The sequence below is a fragment of the Acromyrmex echinatior genome, chromosome 2, assembly GCF_024713525.1.
Source record: "Acromyrmex echinatior isolate Ae372 chromosome 2, ASM2471352v2, whole genome shotgun sequence".
NCBI classification, from domain to species: domain Eukaryota; kingdom Metazoa; phylum Arthropoda; class Insecta; order Hymenoptera; family Formicidae; genus Acromyrmex; species Acromyrmex echinatior.
Window position 1 is genome coordinate 22,852,692 of NC_141853.1, and position 24,018 is coordinate 22,876,709.

Below are 24,018 nucleotides of genomic sequence, written 5' to 3' on the forward strand. Positions count from 1 at the left end.
AGGATTAAAAAATAGGAATAAATTTATAAATGATTTTTTATTTTTATAGTAATGATCATTGTGGTGCGTTGCACGTAGGATTTTTTAATACATTATTTTCTCTCTTCGAAATATAAATAATAAGTGCACAAAAATTACAAAATGGCCGTCAAGGTTAAAAGTATATATTAGACGGACAAATCATTGAATTTTCCTTGCAATTAACTTTCTCTTAGATCGATCGCCATTGTCGATGTTCATATTTTCTGATACGAGCTTAAACCTATACTACTATCATCACAAGTTATAACGAGTTCGCACCTGAATATTGATCATCGAAATATACTACGTGCCTCGCCACCTTTACACAGATTATGCACTATCTCTCGGGTCACGCTCGTCGCTATCAAATTTTGTATCTTCATCTTATAATTTCAGTAGTTCGTAATCAATCTGTATGCAAAAGCTACTGACGAAAGCATGATTTAGAGCAAGAGCTTGTATTTTAGACACTTTATTGCGCGCATACGTCACGTCTGCTCTTAGATATGAATACGTCCTCACCCCCATTTATTACTGACTATGTTCTTACAGATTTCTAACATTCCTAGTATGCTTATGTCCTTAAATTTACCGCCGAAAGCAGAGTGGCAACAGTTAAATCATTTTGCCGTATACACAGGGCGCACATACCCCGCATTTCCGTGCTGATTGATCGCGATCGCTCGTTTTCTAAAGACGTTGCTACAACACCAACCTGTTACTTGTCGGCAGCGCGAGCTTCTAAGAGGAGAGTAGGGGTTTCGTGTACGATCCCTCGAGCGCGCTCTTCGGCTCCCTTTCTCACGGTTGCACGTGCTCTCCGGTATTGTCTTGACACAGGTAGCAGCGCCCACTTTTTCCCCTCTGATAAAACACGACAGACGTGCACGCCGGAAGTGCCCGCGAGAAAAGAGGAAAGAGATAGGAAACCGACGTCCTGAATGAGCAATATCAAGTTCAGCTTACGTGCAGAGGAAAAAAAAAAGAGACAAATTACCGCGACATCCCTAACAGAGCGACCGTATCGTCGGGCAGGCAGCCCGGCTTGCACTGCCCGGGTCTACCGTTTCTCCCACCGGAGAACCGCCACCACTGTACCTCACTTCCCCCCCCCCCCCCGCCTTCCACCCTCTTTTCCACCTTCCTGTCAGTGTGCCGCGACAACCCTCTGCACCAGCCACGTTCTACAGCGAACAAACGCGTCCTCCCCCGAAAAAGCTCACCTCTCAACCCCACCTGACGCCACTCCGTCCGCTCTCCTCTTCGTATCCCTCGTCCTAGAGCTCCTCGACGAGCAGCTCAGAGCGCAAGCTCGCGCCCCTTATCCTCTTCGAGAGTTGAAGGCAAGAAGCCTTCGCCTCACGACCGGCGGTTGCAGGACGAAGGACAAGACGAAGACACTGTACCCAGACAACCATACGTCATCTATGCGTATGTCGATCTCGACTACTGTGTAATCGTCTCGCATCCGATTTTGAGAAAGATCATATATCATGTTGATCTGACTGGGTGGTGAATGAATACGAATGTTCGCTGTCAGTTCAATAACAAGAATGCGGGAGGAGAAGTCCGCACTTTTACATAAGATGGATGTGAAGAAAAAAGGGAAAGAGCCAATAAAAAGGCGAATCCCTTTGTATTATCTATTTTTTAATGTAAATTGTCGTCGTAAAAGTTTCTTATATTTCTTACGCTCAGATTTTCTTCTTGAAAATGAATACTTGGACAAATTTAGATCTGATAGCATACGTGCATATAAATATTTTTCTTGAATATAGCAAATGTTTTTGAATATTAAGATATGTAAGCAATTTTGTCATGCAGTTAATTATATTTCTAATTCTTATCTCTTACTAATTTAGACTTTCATAATTAAAAGTTAGCTTATGTTTCACATACTTGCGTTATATTGCGCGATTTTAAACGATTGACCACACGCAGATGTTCGCTGAGGGATAAGTGAGAAATAGGTGGTGAATATAAACCTGCGTTATCACTTAATCCGAGGTTCAGGAATATGAAATGATACCGAGTTGCAACGGAATACGCAAATAGATGCGACATGCATAGTAAAGCGGAAACAAATCGAAGTACCGAATCGTGAAATTTTGACAGCGTTACGTTGGTGCACTGAATCATATGCATTATTCCCGGGACTGTATGCAAGTCGCGTATCTAAATAAACAACGTGGCTTCGTCGTCGATATGTTTAATCGAAAACGCTGGAAATCGAATTGCATCACTGAATCTTAACTTCGTTCACGATTAATTGCGACATGCCGTATTCACGTTACATAATTCAAAATGAGAAATCGTAATGCTCTTAAAGCGTCACTCATAAATATCTCTTCAGGACGTAACAAGATAAATCTGTTGCCGCGCAACGTAATCGTACAGAAAACTGCATATCCCAGAGAACAAAGATGAGCGCCTAAAGAAGCTTAGACCTATCACTAAGGAAAATCTCATATCAGAGAGATTAACTGACGAAGAATAAACTTTGACAAATTCGTACTTGTAAAAACTTTGGCGAGACTAATTTTCTTTTTTATTATTTTTAGTTGATATCTTAACAGCTTTAACATACAGTAAATTCAATTCTTTAAAATTTTCTGGGATTCAGAAATTATCGCTCTGGTATTTTCGCAAATAAGGACAAATTGGACTCCAAATTGACTTTGAATATGTCAAGGAATTCCATTCCTGAGGTAAGACCGAAGGTATTTCCTATATATATGCCCCACGTGTTCGCGACACCCTCATTAGCCACGTGAAGACCGCAGCAGGAGAGCCTGCGGAGTGGATCCTGACAAGACGTCACACGAACGTCACTATCTGATCGATTTCGCGCGCGCGGAGAGGAAGTTTCCTGGCGATGGCTCAGGTCGAGCTCGTGCCTCCCCTGTGTCTCTGCCCCTGCAACCCCGCAACCCCTTTCGTTCCTTCCTTCGCCGCGGACTGTCCGAAGGGGGTGCGACGAGGATATGCGCAGGCGACGAACAGCGCGCACGTTTCGGGACACTTCGGTTATTATACGTCGAGGGTGTCGGAATAGAGTTCCGGCACGAGGAAGGGTGCGAAAGAGGGTGGGTAAAATGGGAAAGGGAAGCTCCAACGTGTCGAACAGTGCGGAAAGTTGGAGATTTAGATGAGGTTGGAAAAGCGTCTCGCGTTAAAACCAGATTTCTGACGATGACGCTTGTTATTTAGAATAAAAACGAGACAACGTGCTGCATATCCAAAAACGAGACATGAGACATTTTTAAGACTTTTTATATCTCAATTTTGGACTTTTTGTTGTCTGGACTGCTACCCTTCATTCTGATGTATGATATATATGACTTTTGTTTTTATATTCTTATTTCACTTTTATTTTTAGAATTCAAACATTTCAACTTTTTTTTATTTATTTGCGAATTTCATAAAATTGTGTAATTTTTAAATTACATAAATTACATAAATTTTAATAAATTGTGAATCTTAAACGACACGTGTCTATGAACATTGAGAAATATTCATTATATTCTTTTATCTTCGTGATATTAAGTACAAATTATATAAACAATTTCGAGTCTTTCAAAATAGTGTAAAATTTAAAATAGTTTAAAATTTGAAATATCGCGAGGAGTGTTAACGATTTTAATTTGCTTCTACGGATTTTATGAAAAGAATTTTCACCGACTTTCCGGGTAGATATCCGCCAGGATACTCGTTTAGTAATTGAGAAGAAATTATTTTTTTAACAATTTACATCGACAACAAAGGAATGCCACGTTGAGAAATCCTCTTTCAGTTCAATTGGCTTCAAAGAATTCGTATACTTTTTGGATCTTGATTATTGTTTGAATTCTGGTACCATCGTTAAATTCTTACGATATCAGAATGTCTTTGAAGTATCGCAAAGTACGCGAGGCCTTATGAAATCTTATTCAAGCCGCAAGACTTCGTTAAAGAACTTAGGCCCGTATTTTGTAATCACATTTCTGAGGAACTCGATTAAAACCAGTTTTAAGAACCAATAAGTTCAAAAGGTGGATCTCAAGAGTCAATTCGATATTTATGACGTCAAACTTATAAATAATATGTCTATCTTATTTTGTACATTTTTATTCTTGAATTGCACGGCTATAAATACTGACCTTAAAATAAAACACCATCTTATCTTATTTAAAAAAATGCATATTACACATCTCATTCATGTTATGCTAATTTCAAACCAGTAATGAATCTGAAAAGTTTGCCGTACGAAACGTTGGTGGAATCTTCATGTATTTTATTTAAATTAGCATTACAACTTAAATCAGTTTAAAATTTTAAAAAAGAACAGAAATAAAAAATTCTCGTTAAACCATTGTTAAGAACTTTTGAAATAAATAAAAATCCTACGAAATGAGAAAAATATCTCATTATACGAAACATAGATATATCGTAAACATTGAGTAAATACAGATATATTGTAGGCATTGAGTAAATATATTTTTTATTTTTTTACATTTTTTCGACTTTGCGTACCGAGATATTATAGAGATCATACCGCTCGCTTTACAGAGAACATTAAACATTGTTCTCCGTATAACGTATCGCATTTTCTAGCGTCGGGACAAAGGACTCCTTCAAACAGCAGTCGCAAATTAATCCCTTGTGCACGGAACTTACGCGGAATATATAGAGGACAGTTTCGTATTCGGGTATCCGATGCTTTACGAGCTTGTGAGCCAGAAACGGAAGCGCACTCGATGTAACAGCAGTAATAGCAATGGATCTTGAAGTTGTATCAAAATCACCTAACTATTCGCATTATATACAAGGTACTGATGATTAGTATTTGCATTAAACGGAAGTAGAACATTGATATTTTGATCCTACTTTATTCGGAGTAAATTGACGGACGAACGATGCAAACTGCCGCGAATCGATCTCGAAGCAGCCATGCAATCGTCGAGTTAATTGGAAAAAAAAAAAGTTCGAGCCAGTTCCGTTTCCATTTCTCGTCGACTTATGGCAACAATTTTCCCACGCGCGAAACTTTTTCCATTAATTCGATGGCATACAACTTTATTGGTCAAGAACTAGTACGATTTTATCCGTTGAATTAATAGAAACCTCGATTTCAAGTCGAAACTCTCAAGGTCGTGCATTATGGACGAGAATCGAATTAAATTCTTGAAAATTTTTCGCTCTTAACAAGGATCGCAGACGCCGCGTATTATGTTCTTTCTCTCATAACGAAAACAGTAAATCACACGGTGTATGATCTTTATTGGAAAAAGAACTTTATTTAACATGTTAATGCAGGTTTTTATTTTTATGGAGATATTTGCGATGAAATGCTTTCCTTGCTATTAAAACCGTATTACACGTCATAATTTCAACGCATACCCAGTTAAAGCCTTATACCACTTTATATCCTTTAAAAAAAGATTATTTTTAAGAATTTTTTTCTGCAAAAAGGATAAAATAAATTAAAAATTTATAGAGCTATTCGTTACATATATATATATATATATATATATATATATATATATATACATATATATTGATATGAAGTATTAAAAAAAAATTTTTTTTTAAATGGCAGCATTGCGATCAATTCAAATAAATTGGTTTTCAGTGATCGCTTAATCGGCGTACAAGATTACTATGAAACGATTTGGCCTAAAACAAAAAATCAAGAATTTTTTTGACATGATACTAAAAAAAAATGGGGGTTTTCAAATATGCTTTTTTGTGAAAATGATGAATATTTGAAGAAAAGATATAATTTTTAACAAAACAATTTTGATATTAAACATAAATATATTAATAACAATAATTATTTTTAAATAATAAATTAATAAAAAAATAGCTATATATTTTTTAAGTAATTGACAAATAAAGATTTTCTGCAAGATTCTGCAAGTAAATAAAAATTTTAGAAGCTACGATGTACGCCAAAAAATATTGTTTTAAAAAATGTTTTGAGAAAAATATGTTTAAAGTTGTTCGTGTGACGTTTCAATAAATCAACTTGTAACTTTTTAAATTCTTTAAATTTTGTATTTTAACTAATGGGGCTATACTTTCATGTATGAACTATATGAATAATTAATTTAAACGAAAAAGAATTCTCGATTTTCTTAAAATTTTGAAATGATGTAAGGCTTTAATACCCAGATAACGCAAGCATGTTGTAAAAGACATCTTTTAAATATTTTATGCGACATATATATATGCAACATATTACCTGGTTATTTATTCAAATAGAAATCTTGAACATTTTTTGTTCTCAAGAATTATACCTAGATATCGTTATATACATCTTTTATTTTTATGATAAAAATAGTCACACGGTCATTACTAAAAAAAAAAAATTTTATTTAATGCAGACCTTTATTTTTATGAAAACATTGATAATAAAATGTTTTTTTGCTGTTAACACAATATATGTCTCACAATTTCAACGTATCCAATAATTATATGTATATTCGAAAATTGAAATTTCAAAAATTTTTTTGCTCTCAAGAATTATAGAAATTTATTTTACATTCTTTTTCTATTTTTGCGATGAAAACAGGTCACTAAAAAAAAATAGTTTTATTTAATGCAACTCTTTCTCTTCATGAAGGCATTGATAATAAAATGCTTTTTTGCTATTAAAACAGTATACGTCATAATCTCGACGCAGTCGATGGTAATCTGTTCGAAAGCAGTGTGAAATTACGCGCGAAAGTGTGAGGATGTATGTGCATTGGGCAGCTTTCGAAAATTTAATCGAAAATTCGGTCTCGCTATAATCCCTAATGCGAACATAAAACTTATATGCATTTCCGTGTATAACGAATTTTCAGAAACAACGCATTTGTTAACTCAGGGGAGAAATATAATTATTCTACTTTATAACTACGTGAATTAATTACTCTCGTCGATTTTATGCGAGTGTCGTCAACGTTTATTTCGAGCAGATATTTGAGTAGAATTTTGCAGTCAAATATTATTTCAACTATCTCTATTCAACTATTTCACTTCCATGGTTTCATAATTATATCAATTTGCGAACGTTATCTCGTAATGTCATTCAGTGTCGCTATGCAAATTCGACTGCATGCTTTCGAAATTCCACGGTAACTATTCGTTTCCCAGGGTCCAATAGAGCTACCGATTGTAGTATAGAAAAATTTCGAGCATGCAAATATTTGTATTTTCAATATTTTGCTCTTTCGCCCTTTGTTCCCCTTCGTTTTCTTCTTATCAGATTCGTACCCGAATCTTGGACGCGTGCTGTGCAACCGAAATTTTTTCACGTACGAACGATGGCGGAAGAAAATCCCAGGGGGAAGACGACACATCCAATGAATAAACTACGCGCGGAAGAGCTGCCGACACAGCTTCATCCCCGTAATCAGGCAATTTTGACGACGCGATCTCACACACGGAGAAATATCATGGAGATAATGGAGACAAGCGCGCGTGCTCTCGCACACGGAATTGTACGGGATTCAATCTTCTATAACTCAATGCAATGGAAAAAGGAACATCATCGCTCTGCATATCTCCCGCACATCTCCTGTTCTATCATGTATTATCGATAAAATCCCCCATTCAGCTCGTGCACCCGGATGGATCCTGTACGATAATCCAACCACAGATTATCGCGGAAATTGTAACAACTATGTAATTATGCACAGGCGGGCGTTTATCCACCTCTCTGTTGAGTCGCTAATAGCGTCGCATGCTAAGCGTGTCGCATACTTTGTGCAGCTTCTTCCGGCAGCCACGAGAACACCTCGTCATTCCGCTTCCGCCGCCTCGCATCTCTCGTCCAGGAGATGAAAAATTAAGAGAATAGAAGAGGGATGGCGTACTCGAGTGATGAGAAAGAAACCCTCCTACGCAACAACGCTCCTCTGCGCTTCGCGTTGGAGTATCGAATTAATTTTTTTAACTATAATACAATGCTCTCTTTTCAACTACAATGCGTCCAGAACATCTGACTCGGTCTGTTTGGAAATGTAAGTTCATTAATTTTGTAAGTCGAGATTGTGAATCCAATTAGATAAAATTATAATATTCAAAATGGCTTTCAAGCTTCGATTATTTCAAAGATATACGTTCCATTTAATGACGCAAGTGTCGTTTTATCTTTGTTATTCACTAAATTCCAAGAAAGATAAAACGATGCTTACATCGACTTGTGTCTCTAAATGGAAAGCAGTCATGATTAAATTCTGTTAAATCTTTTTACCATTTAAATTCTTTTATTTTTCACTTATTTGGAAAGAATTTATTCAACATAAGTTGATCATAGTTTTTCATTACTATATTCTTGAAAAAATATCATTTTTAGAAATAATTTTAATAAAATAAATTTTTATTAATCAGATTTAATAACTTTCTTAATGCGAATTTAATATGTATGTATATATTTCTTTAATGTGCAATACTTACATTTTTTATTTTGAAAAATATTTTTACGTATCACGATCATTGATCAAGTGATTGCAACATAAATTGCAAATAATTGCAGTTTCCGGATTAACTTATCGTTAATGCGGTATTAAAAATAATTATTTATACAATATACCGTTACATTGACCCTCCTGCATTAACTTTGTGAAAATTTCGCGCAATCTCTTTTTTCTTTTTTTTTTTTTATTTTTTTCTGAAATTTTAATTTAATCTTTCAAATTACATAATTTTCACAATTTATATGAATTACAAGAAATCTAATTATTATACATAATCTATCGATTTTTATTAACGACAAATAAAATGTTCAAATAAATATCCAAGCACATTTTTAATATACCGTCAAATAAAAGACTTTGAAATATTTTTGTATTTAAATTTGCATTTATAAATCATCATTATAAGCTGTAAACAATGAAGCAGCATTAATATAATGGCAATGTATTATGAACCTCTTTCTACGCCTACGTAATTTGTCTCATCAGTGCAAACAGCTACGTGTATTATATCTCAACAAAAACTGATTAAATAACAATCATCCTCTAAATCCCTTTAATCCTTTTGTAAATTATATAACAATATGGGAGCCAAAATGAAGAGTAATCCATTATATGAATCTTTATTAATTTTGCGCCTGATGTATATAACTTCATCTAACCTACAAACTAATCTACTAATACATCGCATTCTTAAAATATTTTCCATCGTATTTATTAGTTTTTTGTGATAAAGAAAAAATGAAAAAGATTTTCTTGTAACATATATACACGAAAAGAAACGATTTTATCAAAAAATAAAAAATTTTGCTGGATACAGATCTGAAAATAATTTTATTGGACCATTAAAATAATTATATTGAAAATTAAAAAATAATGAGCAATACTGTACAAAATTTTAATATTCTAGCAATTAATTTAAGTTTTAACAAAATTATTTTCAGATCTGTATTCAACAAAATTTTCAGCAAAATATCATTTTTTCCGTGTATATTTAGGATACATTCAAAGATAGCTATTAGCGTTATTTATGTTATTCTATTTTTATCGTTTTGTAAAATAAGAATAGAATTAACAAATAGTGTTAATAGTGTCTCCCCGAACGTACCTTTAACGCTTGAAAACTTCGAAATATATAAATTAATAAAGTTTATCAAAAAAACGTTGCAAAGATATTAGATTTTTCTTGAAGATCATTTTATTTTCTCTCGAAACTAGGTCGCGTGAGTTATTAGCCCTGCTGGCTATCGGATTTCCGCGAACGCGACAGAAAATCACTAGAAATCGAGAACGAATACTTCTATGCTCTTCGACACGTGGCGTTCAATTTTAATGTCGCGATTGAGTTGGCGCGCGAAGTTCTCAAAGACAGCGGCTCGATTTCTGACGCGAGTTAAGAATAACTTCGCCATTAATAGCAGAAACACGGAAACTTCCATGCGGAAGCACAAGTGGCTCGTGTGCTTGTCCGAGTCTTGTCTCTATTTATCCTTGTATAGGAAAAGTCGGTAGTTTTTCAGGTAGATATTAATGGAGATTGATTTGATGTAAGTGACACGTGTTCTTGCGCATAAAAGGGTCAACATTGATCATAGAAAGGACTAATAACAAAAAACTGTATGATTTAAAATCTTATTAGTAACTATAATCGGATCTGATAATAATAGCAATAATCGAAAACGTATAAAAAAGTACGTGCAATGTCTTTCATATTTTTCTTTATATTTTGGTCTATTCCATAAATGTAATAAGAATAGACTGCACATTCTTATGTGCTCGTCATTTAGAAAGAATAAAATAGCTTGAAACGCTCTCTTTTTCTGAAGTATCCAGTTGAAGGGATGTGCTCAACTCTTTCTAACAGAGCACAAATACTAAAATCAGAGAATACGAATCTCTATTCTTGTACCTACATTTTTTATATTCTTTATTTTTGAAATTTTTTTATTTAAAAAAAATTTTTTTTTTTTGAAATTTTATTTTATTTGGTTTCAATTTCTCTTATTCTGTTACTCAATCATCTATTGCTTTTTAACTGAGAGAATTCGGTTCTAGAGCACTTAATAAATAATGATATCTACCTATCTATCTATGCTTCATTCAGATTCGAGTTTTTTCCAACGAAGATTGCGACATTGATATTTTATTATTTAATACGGCGATTTAAAGTATAAAGTAAGTTTCAGCAAAACAGATAATGAAATTTTCTCTTGCATTTTTATCTAAACGATTCATCATTTTATTATTCAATTTTTTACGTATTGTTTCAAATCTTTATCATTTTGTATTTTTAAGTAAATAAAGATAAAGTATGATAGTTATCTCTAAAAGACTTAATAACACCATTGTGATTTATTTCGTCATTTGCTCTTTTAACGGATTATACATTTGATATTCTAATGACGTTGAGCACGATACCATAATGTCGAAATAGAAGTTTAGTATTTGATGCTTAACGATGATAAACCTGATGTAGCAGTTGATACATCTCAAGGGTCTTGCTTAAATTTTAGTTTAAAGATAAGATTGTATTATTCAAAAATAAGGCAATTTATATTCCCGCTATTACCATATCCTTAAAACCGACGATACGATATTTATCGAACAATCTCTATTGACATAATTATATAATTATCATAATAATTATGTTCGATAACAAGTTATTATAGCAGTAATATCAATTAATGAAATATTATAATTGCGTCTGTTCACAGTTATAGTGAATAATTATTTTCGATGAATAATAAATGTTTATTCTCAATTACTATTTGCTATAATTAATTAACTTTATTAACTCGACTACTCTTTTCATCTTCGATTTCCGACTTGCTTATAGACGGCGGTACGTCTTGATCAGTGAACTCTATACAGACTGGAGTGAACACCTTCCCTGTCTCTTCCTTTCCTCTTGCCTATGAAAGCATGTGATGGAAGCAGCACAGAGCTGCAAGAGCTATACGATTTAAGGACATCTGCCTCGTTCTAATATAGTATATTAAAGCGAGGCAGATATCCTTAATAGCGAATTCGATTGGACGAGCACATGCACTGGTGCATATTAAATCGTATAGCTCTTGCAGCAAATTGATGTAAAGATTTATGTATTTATTACATAATAAATGTAGAATCTTATTAAACTGTGAAATATTTAGTACACTTTATTATGCTATTAGATAAAATATGTATTTATAATTTAAAATATTTGCATTTCATTTTTACAAATAATCAGTATACAACGGTTTTAATATGCATCACTGTGCATTAATGTGTTCAATCGAATTCTCCATAAAGCCTAAGACACAATTGAAAGCACAGGCAATAATCAGAGTAAAAATTGAATCAGGATTCTATTAAAGCCCCTAGCGGGTTATCTCTAATGTACAGTCAGATCCTGATAAGGAATAGAAGTCGTGTCAGGAATGTAACATAATTTTCCAATTGTAACCTGACAGTTTCTATTGCCTACGCTTTCAATGGTCTTTCAGGCTTTAGACTTAAGTCACTTTCTCACCCTCTCGCACAGTTCGCCCTCACAACTTCAAGGTTCACCCTAATGTACAGAGCTGGTTCGTGTTTACAATTACAAAATGAAAATTCCGAGCAAAATTCAAATTGTAAGTGAAAATGTATGATTTGATAATTCTATTAATTAACACATTTTAATTTATAACAATCAAAATATGTTAATAACATTACATTAATGAATAATTGTTATACTTAGAGGTATATTGCGCGACAATTTCCATAATCGAAATCGATAGCACTCTCTTCATGAACCTGTATGGTACGCACGTGCAATTCTGTGATATAGGCACGTTTCATCGTCATCGTCATCATCGTCGTCGTCGAAACCCGTGTCACGATATCGTGCATTATCATAGATATTGGCCAAGGGCTTTAGCTTCGGGGCGTCGGTACGTTAACGGGCCTCATAAATAAAAAATATCGTCTTGCGGCATGAAATCCGCCGTCGACGGAATGGCGTCTCTCCGAGAATGTATCTTGCCGCACCTCAGCCGCCGCTGTTTCCTCAGCCGTCTCTTCGGTTAAGAAGTCTCGTTTCTCATTCTTTCCACCCTTTTGAAATACACGGATCCACTTTACACTCGATACGTTATAATGTTACTTACATTCTCCATATCGTCATCAATCTCGGTATGCTGCTCGTAACGATGAGGAAGGCGTTTCTTTCACATCAAAATAGTGTCATACAGTTTGCTTTTCAAATGCATAAGATAAACGATGAAAAATCTTGCTTTAGCGTAAATTTCCGCATCAAATATTTGCGTATATTACTTTCGGACACGACTTAAAAATTCCATTATACAGAATATTAAATTAATATCTCAAAAAAAAATGTTCTCATTCTTCTTTTTCCTCTTTTTTTCCTAAAGCTTAGCGTTCCTTTGAATGAAAAAATTTTAATAAATATATAAGTCACTGTATTCAGGAATGTAATATTTTATACATGTAAAATATACGTATAATAATTTATACATATAAAAAAAAACTGAAAGTTGATGTCATATCTGTTTTAATGTTTAATGAATGCATAAAAGAGGTTTATATATGATTGTTAACTGTTATTAAAACGTACTGAAATATTACGTCAATCCATATTAATGTCAAAATGTGGATCCTCTCTCAATGTTAGAATTTTTTTCTGTATATTGGAAAACCATAGAATAAATCATGTTTTCCAGTACATTGAGCTTGCGTGCGAGGATCCTTTCGACTTTCTCTTATCCGTACTTATCAGTACTTCTGAAGTTTAGCTTTCCTTGAATCGTAAAAATGTAGAATTTAAGAATGGTACTATCATAAATGAGATAAAAATAGCTGTATTCTCAGTAGCTAGGAATAATTTCGTTATAAACTTTCGAGGAAAAGAGAGAATTCTCCGTTATACCCGAAAATCATGTCTCTACGAATCAGATTGGATAATAATCAACTGGGAATAAAAAAATCGAATAAAAATTTCCTAATTCACTCTCGTTCTCTCTCTCTCTCTTTCTTTCTCATTTTCTCTTTCAAAGGCGATGATATCCAGAGGAAGGTAGCGTAGGTTGCTACCTTCGATAAACTTTCGTAATTCAATCTGTGGGCAGTGCAAACTTCGTCGTGAATCATTTCGTAGGTCAGCTTTTGCGCGAGTGATACTAGGTTAGTTTAACGGAAACATGGTAGCTATTGCAACGCATGTGGCAAAAAATATTCTGTATATAAGTACTAATAGAATATATTATGGGTTCCATATTTACTTACATCACATGATGCATATAATTGAGAATTTTTACTATATCAGTTACATACATATGCATGCGAAATAACAGTAATTGCGAGAATTAATTGTCCATTTAATCATTCAGTTAATTACATGCGCTAGTAATCAATTACTTATTTAGTTAATAATATACTTTATCTCATCTGATTTTGTTCAATTGGAGAGTTGAACCGCATTGTCTCTCTTGCAATTATATTATGCAACCATTTTGGGTTAATGGCGTCCTTAATACAGTCATAATTTATCATATAAAATATTTCAGTCATAACAGTTATAATTTATGTTAATTTATACAATAAATTTCTGAGTAATTTAATGTATAAATCATAATGTAGATATCAGAGTAATTTAATCAAGGAGAAAAACAGTTGTATTGAGTTGAAACGGAAGTTCGTAACGTTATTTCATTTATATCACGCTTTTTAAAAAAATTGGCAATTTTGCACACACACACACACACACACACACACACACACACACACACACACACACACACACACACACACACACATACACGCACGCACGCACGCACGCACGCACACGCACATCATTTAATAGAACAAAGTTTCAGCTTTAAGAATGTTTTTTTAAATTGTTTTTTCACGTGCGCGCTTGCGATGATTTTTAACGAAATTATGAGCAATCAAAGTCAAAATGCTCTTTTTATTTAATTCGACAACTCAACTTTTTATTTAATTCGATAACTCAGTAACAAAAAATTTAAAAAAAAAAATTTTAAAAACTACTACGTTGTAGGGAAAATTTTAAGCTTTCACGCTTTTAGAAAGTCGAAAATTTTCACAAGTTTTGTTTGGGCACGTGATAAGCCCACAAAGTGAAAAGAAAATTTTCTATTTTGTCCACCTCATAATTTTTTATATGTGTATACAATATTACCAAATTCATTTTTAATGAAATTACAGCTGTTTGAATTTTAAAGCGCTATGAACTTTTATTCTAATCCAATTTTTATTTGTAATATATATATATATTACATATATATATATATACATATATATATATATATATATATATATATATAGAGCGCTCACTTTAAAATTCAAGCAGCTGTAATTTCGTTAAAAATGAATTTGGTAATATTGTATACATATAAAAAATTATGAGGTGGACAAAATAGGAAATTTTCTTACACACACACACACACATGTACACACATATTTATGATATTTAATAATAATTATATTTATTAATTCTGATGTACACGAGGATGACATACAGTAAAATATCATTAATTATTTTTATAGCCAAGCTATGAAAGAGAGGAAATCTTCATTTTTGCATACCCGATTTGCTTCATAAATGTGCTAGAACAGCAGATGAAAGTATTTATATTTTCTCAATCTTAATGATTTTAGAATAAATAGTTTGTAAAATTTCATCTCTCTAAAATATTAATTTCAAAATAATACTGTCTTGAAAGTGCATCTCAAAATTTCTGTCCAGATCTTCTGAAATTCAACTTCAAGAAATAAAGTTGTTAAGGAATGACTTAATTTTTCTCGCAATTAAGATATATATATCTAAACATGTCTAAAAAGCAGATACTGGATGAATTATTAATATATCACAAGAATTAAACTTTGGAATTTTCAGTTTTGTATGCTAAAATGAAGCATTTTCCGTCTAACTTTGGTGAACTTTGTTAAGAGAAATCGATAATATATATTGCTCTGTGTAAGGAAATACTCGTTGAATTATTAATACAAAAATTCTCATGCATACGCAAATCTTGCGCTCTACAAGAACTCACCGTTTCAGTTTCTGACAGGGTCATAAAAGAAATGCAAGAATCCAACGAGAAAAATTAAACTCCTTACTTATTTAATGAAAAAGATCGAAATTGCTGATGAATCCGAGTAGCACAATCGCGTTATCACGTTGTTGATGATCTGACTATAGCTCGCGACTCCATACTTCGGAGATTCAATCTTTATTCCCTATTGATCTGTTCGTGAAATAATTAATTAAAGAATGTCACGCTCGAGTAAAAATACATCAGTTTTTTTCAATTGTGAAAGAACATTTTATTGACAAGTTTAACTCCAAGACATTGCGTGAAATGGCGCTTAAAATAACGAAATATATGTACATATTTCATTCTAAATCTTGCAATGAAATCTCATTCTCTAAGAGAGTAAAAATACACACACATTTTTTCGCTTTTTTCAAGGATTGTATTTTCACTTTCTTAGAGTGAGATTTTACTACAAGAAATTTAGAATGATACACATTATTTTGTTATTTTAACGCCATTTCACGCAGTCTATACATACATATATACAGGGTGCGTCACCAAAATCCAACAAATTGAACAATTTCTTTAAACAAAATGTTTTTAATGAAAAATTAAATATTACAAAAAATCCTTTTACATGGTACTTGGGGGATCTCTGTAGAGCACAATTATTCGATATATCCCCCATTAGCTTAAATAATAGTCTCTATTCTCGATCTGAAGCGTTCGCGCGCATGCTGTAATGTAGCGCTGTCCATACCGACAAATGTTGCCTCAATAGCGGTTCTCAATAATGTCACATTGGGATGCCGAGACTTGTTTGTGGTCCTTTCAACTACGCTCCGTACATAGTAGTCCAAGAGATTTAAATCTGGGTTGTTGGGAGGTCAGAATGAGAGCCGAGATGAGCAACTCGGCTTGTCCTGGCAGTTTCAGAGAGCATCTGTCGTATCTTTAATGTGTACGATTTATATCGAAGATCCTCCTCGGCAATTCGACGCATTATTGGCTTGCTTACACCAACAATCGATGCTAATTTTCGCAATGATTGCCCTGAATCATCCGAAATCAGCGCTTGAGTCCTTTCAATGACTGCGGGAGTCCTCGCAGTGCCTTCTTTCGAGTGATTTTTCCTCGCTGGCATACTGGAACCTTCGTTAGACTATTCTAAAGCTGTATATTTATTTTTTTGCCACAATGTCATAAACGATTGATCTCGGGTATTTAAAGAACCGAATTATTTCCGTTGCTGAGCGCCCAGCGTGAAGGCCTTCGATGATTACGGCTCTTCGATTATACTCCGCACTTGGTTTTAACATCGCGACCATTTTGAGAATATGACTGTTCACTAGAAGCATCAGGCTTTTTCGGACGCCAACAATAACTTCTGGCACAATATAGCGGAAAATTTAAATTGAAATTTGTCCGGATTTGATGACATATGTGTATGTATGTACATGTATGTATTGTATATATGTACACACACACACACACACACACACACACACACACACACAGGATGTCGCCGACATAAAGGAATCCAATATAGAACTTCCTATCAGCGCGCTATCTCGTTGAGCATTCTGAAAATGTTAATAGTTGCGTGCATATATATGCTTTTACTGCAAATCCGTAAATCGATGCGTTATTATGGCACATCGCTGCATTAAATAGACGAGAACAGAGATAAAATTTGCACTAATAGCTCGGTGCCAGTAATCATTAATTTTAAATAGTATTCAATTATAATTATCGTGCAATGACTATGCGCATTCTTGTGGAAATGTGGCATATGCAATGTATTATTATTTTAACTGACTCAACATATTCCTTCTATATTAACACATTTGCATGTTATGATGTATACACAGCAAATTGATTTTGAAATATACATTAATCCAACGATTATACCTTTCTCACAATCTTTATATTTAAGTATAATACAATTATATTTAAGTTTAATAAGTACGTTTTTTAATTGTAGTCTTTATGATATTGTAAGATGCAATATAAAATCGTACAAATGAAATACATAAAAATATTATATATTAATTAATTTATTTTATTTATTAATAGTTATGTAAATATACTGATGATTGTGTATTTTCTTTTAAAATATAATGAAAATTCTTTTTCTCTTGGTATATGTAGAATATTTTTTATTTTAATTTATACTGAATCAAGAGAGAGTTTTTGCTGGATGAGATAAAGAATGGGAAGGTATTATATTACGAAAATTTTTAATGTATACGGAATATTGGAGGTACATACGTGAGATTTACAGAAACGACGCGCATATGTTATTCTTAATAACACTTTCAAACAATAACGAAATCTGATCGATTTAAAATGGCGGACAAGACGAACGGGAGGTATATTTTCACATCAAATGTCACGCGAGTGTGGACGTAAAACTTGTTCGCCAAGATCACAAATCAGTCAGCAGCAAACAGGATACAGCATAAATTAAAACCAGCATGCTCGTAAATTTAACTGAAATGGAGAATTCACGTCGTTTTCGAATCAGATGCGACGTGTTCACTATTTGGGCTGCCTGACGCGGATAGCGAGCATTTAACGAGTCCAAGCATTGATTTTCATTAACGAGCAACGAAGGCGAGCTAAAATTTCCCATCGAAAATGAAAAAATGCACAAAATGCACGCACAGTTGAAAGATTCGACTCTGCAAAATTTCTACAGAGATTGTTTGCGTACATCCAACTTGTATGCGCGACATTAACTTTGAATTAAACAATTCCTCAAATTTTTATTTCATGAGAATAAAAGAAAACTTAGTGAACATAGAAGGATTGTTAACTCTGTTATAAGAATTAACAGTCTTTGTCACTAAATTTCCTTTTATCCTATTATGTTTGTTTACTTGTAATAGAAATAATGATTTATTACACAGAGAGTATATGATTATTTTGAAGATGTAACAAAAGCATTTTCAAATCTGTATTCACCTAAATTTTTAGTTATATATACTTCAGCAAAATCATTCTTATCATATTATAATAATTATTTTTCTACAAACATTGATTATTTTTGAGATGCAATTTTAATCGAGATTTTCAAATCACTAAAATTCTCTCCTTCTCTCTCTCTCTCTCTCTCTCTCTCTCTCTCTCTCTCTCTCTCTCTCTCTTTCTTTCTTTCTTGTTATTTTCTTACGCATAGAATTGACGCAGGATGTGTTCTCTATTTCTGAAGTATTGTATATCTAATTGTTATGAAATATGCCAGCATAACATACAACGTCAGTTGAGCTTCGAGAGAGCTTAGCGATCCAATTGAAAATTTATCCAAGCTCCCTAATCCACTCGCGAGCCGACTACCGATTGTATGTCGAATTTCAGTGGCGGATCGCTCGCAATCTATCGAATTCCACGCGTGCACGTCATTATTAACGTACCGAGTAAGTACGTGAGAGTACAACGCGCACGGCTGTCAGACTCCTCTCGAAAAGGAGCAGTCGATCGATCGACGACGACGACGACGACGACGAAGAACCTTACATATATATATATATATATATATATATATATATATATATATATATATATATATATAGCCATTGACAGTGAATAGATTACTTTCTACAATACCCTATTATATTACGAGAAAATAGATCTCGTATCACTAATCAGCTTGAAATGAATGTATTTTTTATCTCGATATTTGTACGGGTTCTTAAAAAAATATGTATACAATATCTTATTATTGTATCAATATCGTATATTAAAAAAAAAATCATAAATTATTTTCTAAACTGAAATGATTTATGGGAATTATTTTCGATTTACTTATTTAATGAGTTGCGTGCATATTGAAAGAGATATGATTTAATTTTTTAATGCTAGAATTGTCGTTAAGTTTTGATTTAATTTTTTTAATAGAAAATTTATTATTATATATATATATATATATATATATATATATATATATATATATATATATGTATTTGTAACTATGTTTTCTTGGCTTTTTTTATAATTCTATCTCTTTTCTTCTGCGTAATATTTATCCTTATTTATACACTTTTACTTAATAAATCATTTATCTAACAAATCAAATTATACATTTCTATATTGAAACGCGAGTCTGTAATAAAACACTAAAAAGCTTTTTGATGCTAATAAAATGTAAAATATATATTTAAAATAATATTCTGTTTAAGATTATAATTTAGTTCTTGATAAACATATTATCTGCGAAAAATCATTAAGAAGTCAATTAATTTTAATAAATGTATATTTATTTTATGTGCATTTATGTAATTTATTTAATAAATGTATATTATGTATATTTATTTAATAAATGTATATTTATTTTATGTGTATATAGAAAGAGTGAATTACAATTAAAGCTTGTTTTATTAATAGTGATTTTAAAATTGCATTGCTCGAGTTTTTTATTTGCGCAGTTGTATAAATTTATATTAAGTTTTTGTGTGTGTTGATAATTGCAAATATAAATAGTTGCAACTATGATGTTTGCTAAAGATAAAAGTATAACGTATGCTGTATATTAAAATTTCTGAATTACTTTCCATATTTAAAAAATCTGAAAAATATCAATAAATATTACTATAAAATCTATTCAATAAGACTAAATTGATATATTATGCGACAATACCAACAGAGATGCTTGAAGCTTTCTTTCTATCATGTATTGCACATAATCACCACTCGTTTGTGATGGCAGTATCGCACTGAATGATATGCACTGTGTGCAGAAGTGCAGGTAGCAGGTGTGCATGGTGTGATCTTGCGATGTGAAGAATCTAAACCGAGTTATAAGATTTTTTCACCGTATGTATAACGTACATATCTTTATCAAATGTACAGAGTATTTCTTAATCAATATTTGATAATTGTTATGCACTTAAATTATTAATAAGAGTTAATAGATTGATTTAACTTAACCTCAAAAAATCCTAGTTTTTAGTGCATTTTCAGATTAAAATTAAATTATATTTTTATAATTTTGTAGAAAGATTAATTAGTAATTTATTCAGTTCATATTTATAACTTGATAGATTTATATAATTTTTATGTAGTTAAAATTATATATAAATTTGTAGATATATTATTGAAATTCTGATGTGTGTGTGTGTGTGTGTGTGTGTGTGTGTGTGTGTGTGTGTGTGTGTGTGTGTGTGTGTGTGTGTGTGTGTGCATGTCATCTAAATACTATATTTAAATTTTTTAAAGATTTTTACTACTTAAAATCTATAAAGTCTATAATCATTATATAAACAGGTAAACAGTTTTTACAATGATATTTTTTTTGTTTAAGTTTTGACGAGGCTAGAACTGATAACAAGAGACGAAGATCTGTTCTAATTAATTGAGGACACTGGTGTGTGGAAATGGGACCTGGTGAATGATCTAAGTTGAATATTTTATTTAGTATTCTTTGACATAAGTAAACTTAATATATTTGTCTACAGATAATCAACTTCGACAAAATGAAGCTATGCCAAAGGTTGATGTAATGAAAGATGCAACAAAGCTTAAGTCTATAGACATAATTTATATGAAACGTATGGAAGAACAGAATTTGCAAAGAGCAAAAACTGTACAGAAATATCGTAAAGCAAATAATCGTACTGCTATTGTTTTAAGCCTTGGAGTTATTGGAATTTATGCTTATACAATATATTCAGTTAAACAGGAAAAATTCTTAGACGACTTTAAAGTGCCGGAAAAGACGATTGAGAAAGTTACATAAAAAGTTACTTTTGTTTGAAATGTTAATAAAGAAGTTTACTGCTTATTGTATTAAATAGATAGTACATTTTTGCTTATATAATAGAAAGCTTATTTTTTAAAGTGATATTTTTTTCCTTTTTGGAGATTATTTGTAAATCTCCACTGTTTCACATAAGCGTGTCTGTAACAAGATTAACATTTGAAGATGTCTGCTCCACGATTGCCACCACTTCCAACCATACGAGATATACTGAAATTATATAATTTAAGTGCCATAAAACGATTGTCTCAAAATTTCCTTTTGGATGAAAATTTAACTAAGAAAATTGTAGCAAAAGCAGGAAATATTTCCGGGGGTCAAGTACTGGAAGTCGGTCCAGGTCCAGGTGGATTAACTCGATCTATCCTAAAAAAGACCCCTGAACGATTAGTAGTTGTGGAAAAAGATAAAAGATTTAAACCGACTTTAGAGATGTTAGCGGACTCATTCGGTGCGATCAATGGAAAGATGGATATAATATACGATGACATCCTGAAAACAAACATAGAGAGTCTATTTCCACTGGAGAAAAAGAGAAATTGGAATGATAAACCTCCAGATATCTTCGTCATAGGCAATTTACCATTTAGTCTATCGACACATCTTATAATTCAGTGGTTGCATGCGATATCCGAACAACGTGGACCTTGGGCATTTGGTAGAACAAAAATGACATTAACGTTCCAAAAAGAAGTAGCGGAACGTTTAGTAGCTCCACCGATGGGAGATCAACGATGCAGGCTATCAGTAATGGCACAAACTTGGACATTTCCAGTACTTCGTTTTATTATACCTGGTAATTAAACTGCATTTATTATGTTATATAAATTTGTTTTACACTGAAATTTGTTATTTACACTCCAATTTATAATTTATAGGTGAAGCTTTTGTTCCAAAACCGGATGTCGATGTGGGAGTGGTGTCATTTACGCCATTGGTCAAACCACGCACACAGTATGATTTTAAATTCTTTGAAATGATAACGAGGCATATATTCAATTTCAGGCAGAAGTACAGTATACGATGCATCGAGTAAGTTTATTTATATTGTAAATTACCCCTATTATGATAATAAATAAAACTGCGAATAAATTTTTTATATTTTTCTTACAGAACTCTTTTTCCGAAGGAACACCGCAAAGATTTAGGTTTGATGATGTACAAGTTAGCTGACTTGGAACCGACGCTCAAGCCGACGCAACTTACCATAGAGGATATCAACAAGCTAGCAACCGCTTACAAGTATCTGCTCGAGAAACATCCGGAGCTTAAATTGTATAATTATCGCTCATCTCGGCACTTATTACCATTAAATAATACGAAAGATATTGTAGTACAGGACTGTGCAGAAATATTGGAAGAAAATGTTAGAATGAATATCTGATCGGAATGATCTATACTTGAAATATGCATCAAATTTCAGTTTTATTAAATCGCAGATTGTAATGTAGCAGATTAATTTGTTACAGTGAATTTTTATTAGAACTTTGTGAGGAAATCTGTAAATATACATTTATATATATACACAGTATGGCTTAATTCTTAAATAAAAATAATGTACAATTTGCATATTGTGTTAGACATCATAAAAATACTGTTAATTATTTGGAGAAAGAAAGAGAATAATTGGAGAAATTAAAATAAGTATATTCCGACAGCTTTACAAATTGTCGATGCACGCCAATTATACAGAACGTATACGGCACCCTGTATCCTTGACGCTGCTGATTCATGCGAATTTTTCAATACTATTAATCTGCGAACCCTATATATAACCTCGAATCTAATAAAATCTACCCTATTAATATCATTTTCGCAAAAAGCGATACTGGTAAAAAGAATCGCAGATGGAAAATGCAGATAAAGTATGTTAACATCCGTAAATAATCTGCGAAAAGAAAACAATACCCAATACACCGGTCAATATCACAGCTACTCGTCTCGTCTTTTTTTTGAGAATTTAATCATTAATCTTAAATAGTCCTATATATATGTGTGTGTGTGTGTGTGTGTGTGTGTGTGTGTGTGTGTGTGTGTGTGTGTGTGTGTGTGTGTGTGTGTGTGTGTGTGTGTGTGTGTGTGTGTGTGTGTGTGTGTGTGTGTGTGTGTGTGTGTGTGTGTGTGTGTGTGTGTACATATATATGTATATGCATATTTTATTTATATATATATATATAATATATTGTGTGTGTGTGTGTGTGTTGTGTGTGTACTTAAAATTATTCATTAGGAATCGACGAAATTATGCGCGACTCTCGAGGCCACGTAGCACTTTATTTTACAGTGTCGTAGGAAACTGAAGTTTCTGCAACGTACTGTAACAACCGAACACAGATGGTCATACCTCGGTAAGAACTAGACTTTCGCTCATCGACGGCTGTGTCAATGAGGCGAGGAAATCCTTTGGTCTAGCGTTCTCTCCGAAATAAATCATTACTAATTCATTTGGAGATCATATACATGAATTTATGCAATCGCTTAGACTTCTTCGCACTGGTGAAAAACTTCAATGACTTAAAAATGCGTTAAATACATCCGATAACGTGTTACATATGTACTTATTACATCTAAGCCTTTAGTTCCTCGCTACACCACAGATCATGATATTAGGAAGGGCCCCTCGACGTTTGCGCCAAGCGCCAAGAGACTGTGCGTGAGCCTGTAATGTTCTACACCATCTTTTCGTTCTCGCGCCATCCTCTGCCTATAATGAATTTACCATTTATTCGTACCAATGTCAATAAATTATCTTTAAATT

General features: G+C 32.8%; 4 protein-coding genes across 17 annotated transcripts in view; 2 read left to right on the top strand and 2 right to left on the bottom strand.

The window, feature by feature from the left end:
• Fife (regulating synaptic membrane exocytosis protein fife) overlaps positions 1 to 1,113 on the bottom strand; it is a 173,474-nt gene extending 172,361 nt beyond the window's left edge. For all 6 annotated transcript variants that reach the window (XR_015544060.1, XM_087402721.1, XM_011064335.2 and 3 more), the window contains exon 1: positions 737 to 1,113. The gene's annotated coding sequence lies outside the window, so the exon portion shown is untranslated. The remainder of the gene's footprint in view (positions 1 to 736) is intronic.
• The window catches only part of LOC105150938 (Coiled-coil domain containing 56), a 162,563-nt gene extending 141,104 nt beyond the window's left edge, over positions 1 to 21,459 (top strand). The window contains exons 1-3 of one of the 6 annotated variants that reach the window (XM_087402727.1): positions 20,185 to 20,317; positions 20,805 to 20,867; positions 20,959 to 21,459. In XM_087402727.1, the coding sequence (XP_087258853.1) occupies positions 20,985 to 21,239 (255 nt within the window). In that variant the 5' untranslated portion in view covers positions 20,185 to 20,317; positions 20,805 to 20,867; positions 20,959 to 20,984 and the 3' untranslated portion in view covers positions 21,240 to 21,459. Of the gene's footprint in view, positions 1 to 20,184; positions 20,329 to 20,804; positions 20,888 to 20,958 lie in introns of those variants that run through there. The other 5 variants (XM_011064334.2, XM_087402728.1, XM_087402725.1 and 2 more) reach the window with 5 other exon arrangements.
• On the top strand, positions 21,426 to 22,852 carry mtTFB1 (mitochondrial transcription factor B1). The gene is made up of 3 exons (XM_011064333.2): positions 21,426 to 22,056; positions 22,139 to 22,292; positions 22,374 to 22,852. Exons 1-3 carry the CDS (start codon positions 21,426 to 21,428, stop codon positions 22,642 to 22,644), a joined length of 1,056 nt encoding a protein of 351 aa, XP_011062635.1. The 3' UTR covers positions 22,645 to 22,852.
• The window catches only part of RhoGEF64C (Rho guanine nucleotide exchange factor at 64C), a 121,842-nt gene continuing 120,490 nt past the window's right edge, over positions 22,667 to 24,018 (bottom strand). For all 4 annotated transcript variants that reach the window (XM_011064322.2, XM_011064321.2, XM_087402720.1 and 1 more), the window contains one exon: positions 22,667 to 23,964. In XM_011064322.2, the coding sequence (XP_011062624.1) occupies positions 23,836 to 23,964 (129 nt within the window). In that variant the 3' untranslated portion in view covers positions 22,667 to 23,835. The remainder of the gene's footprint in view (positions 23,965 to 24,018) is intronic.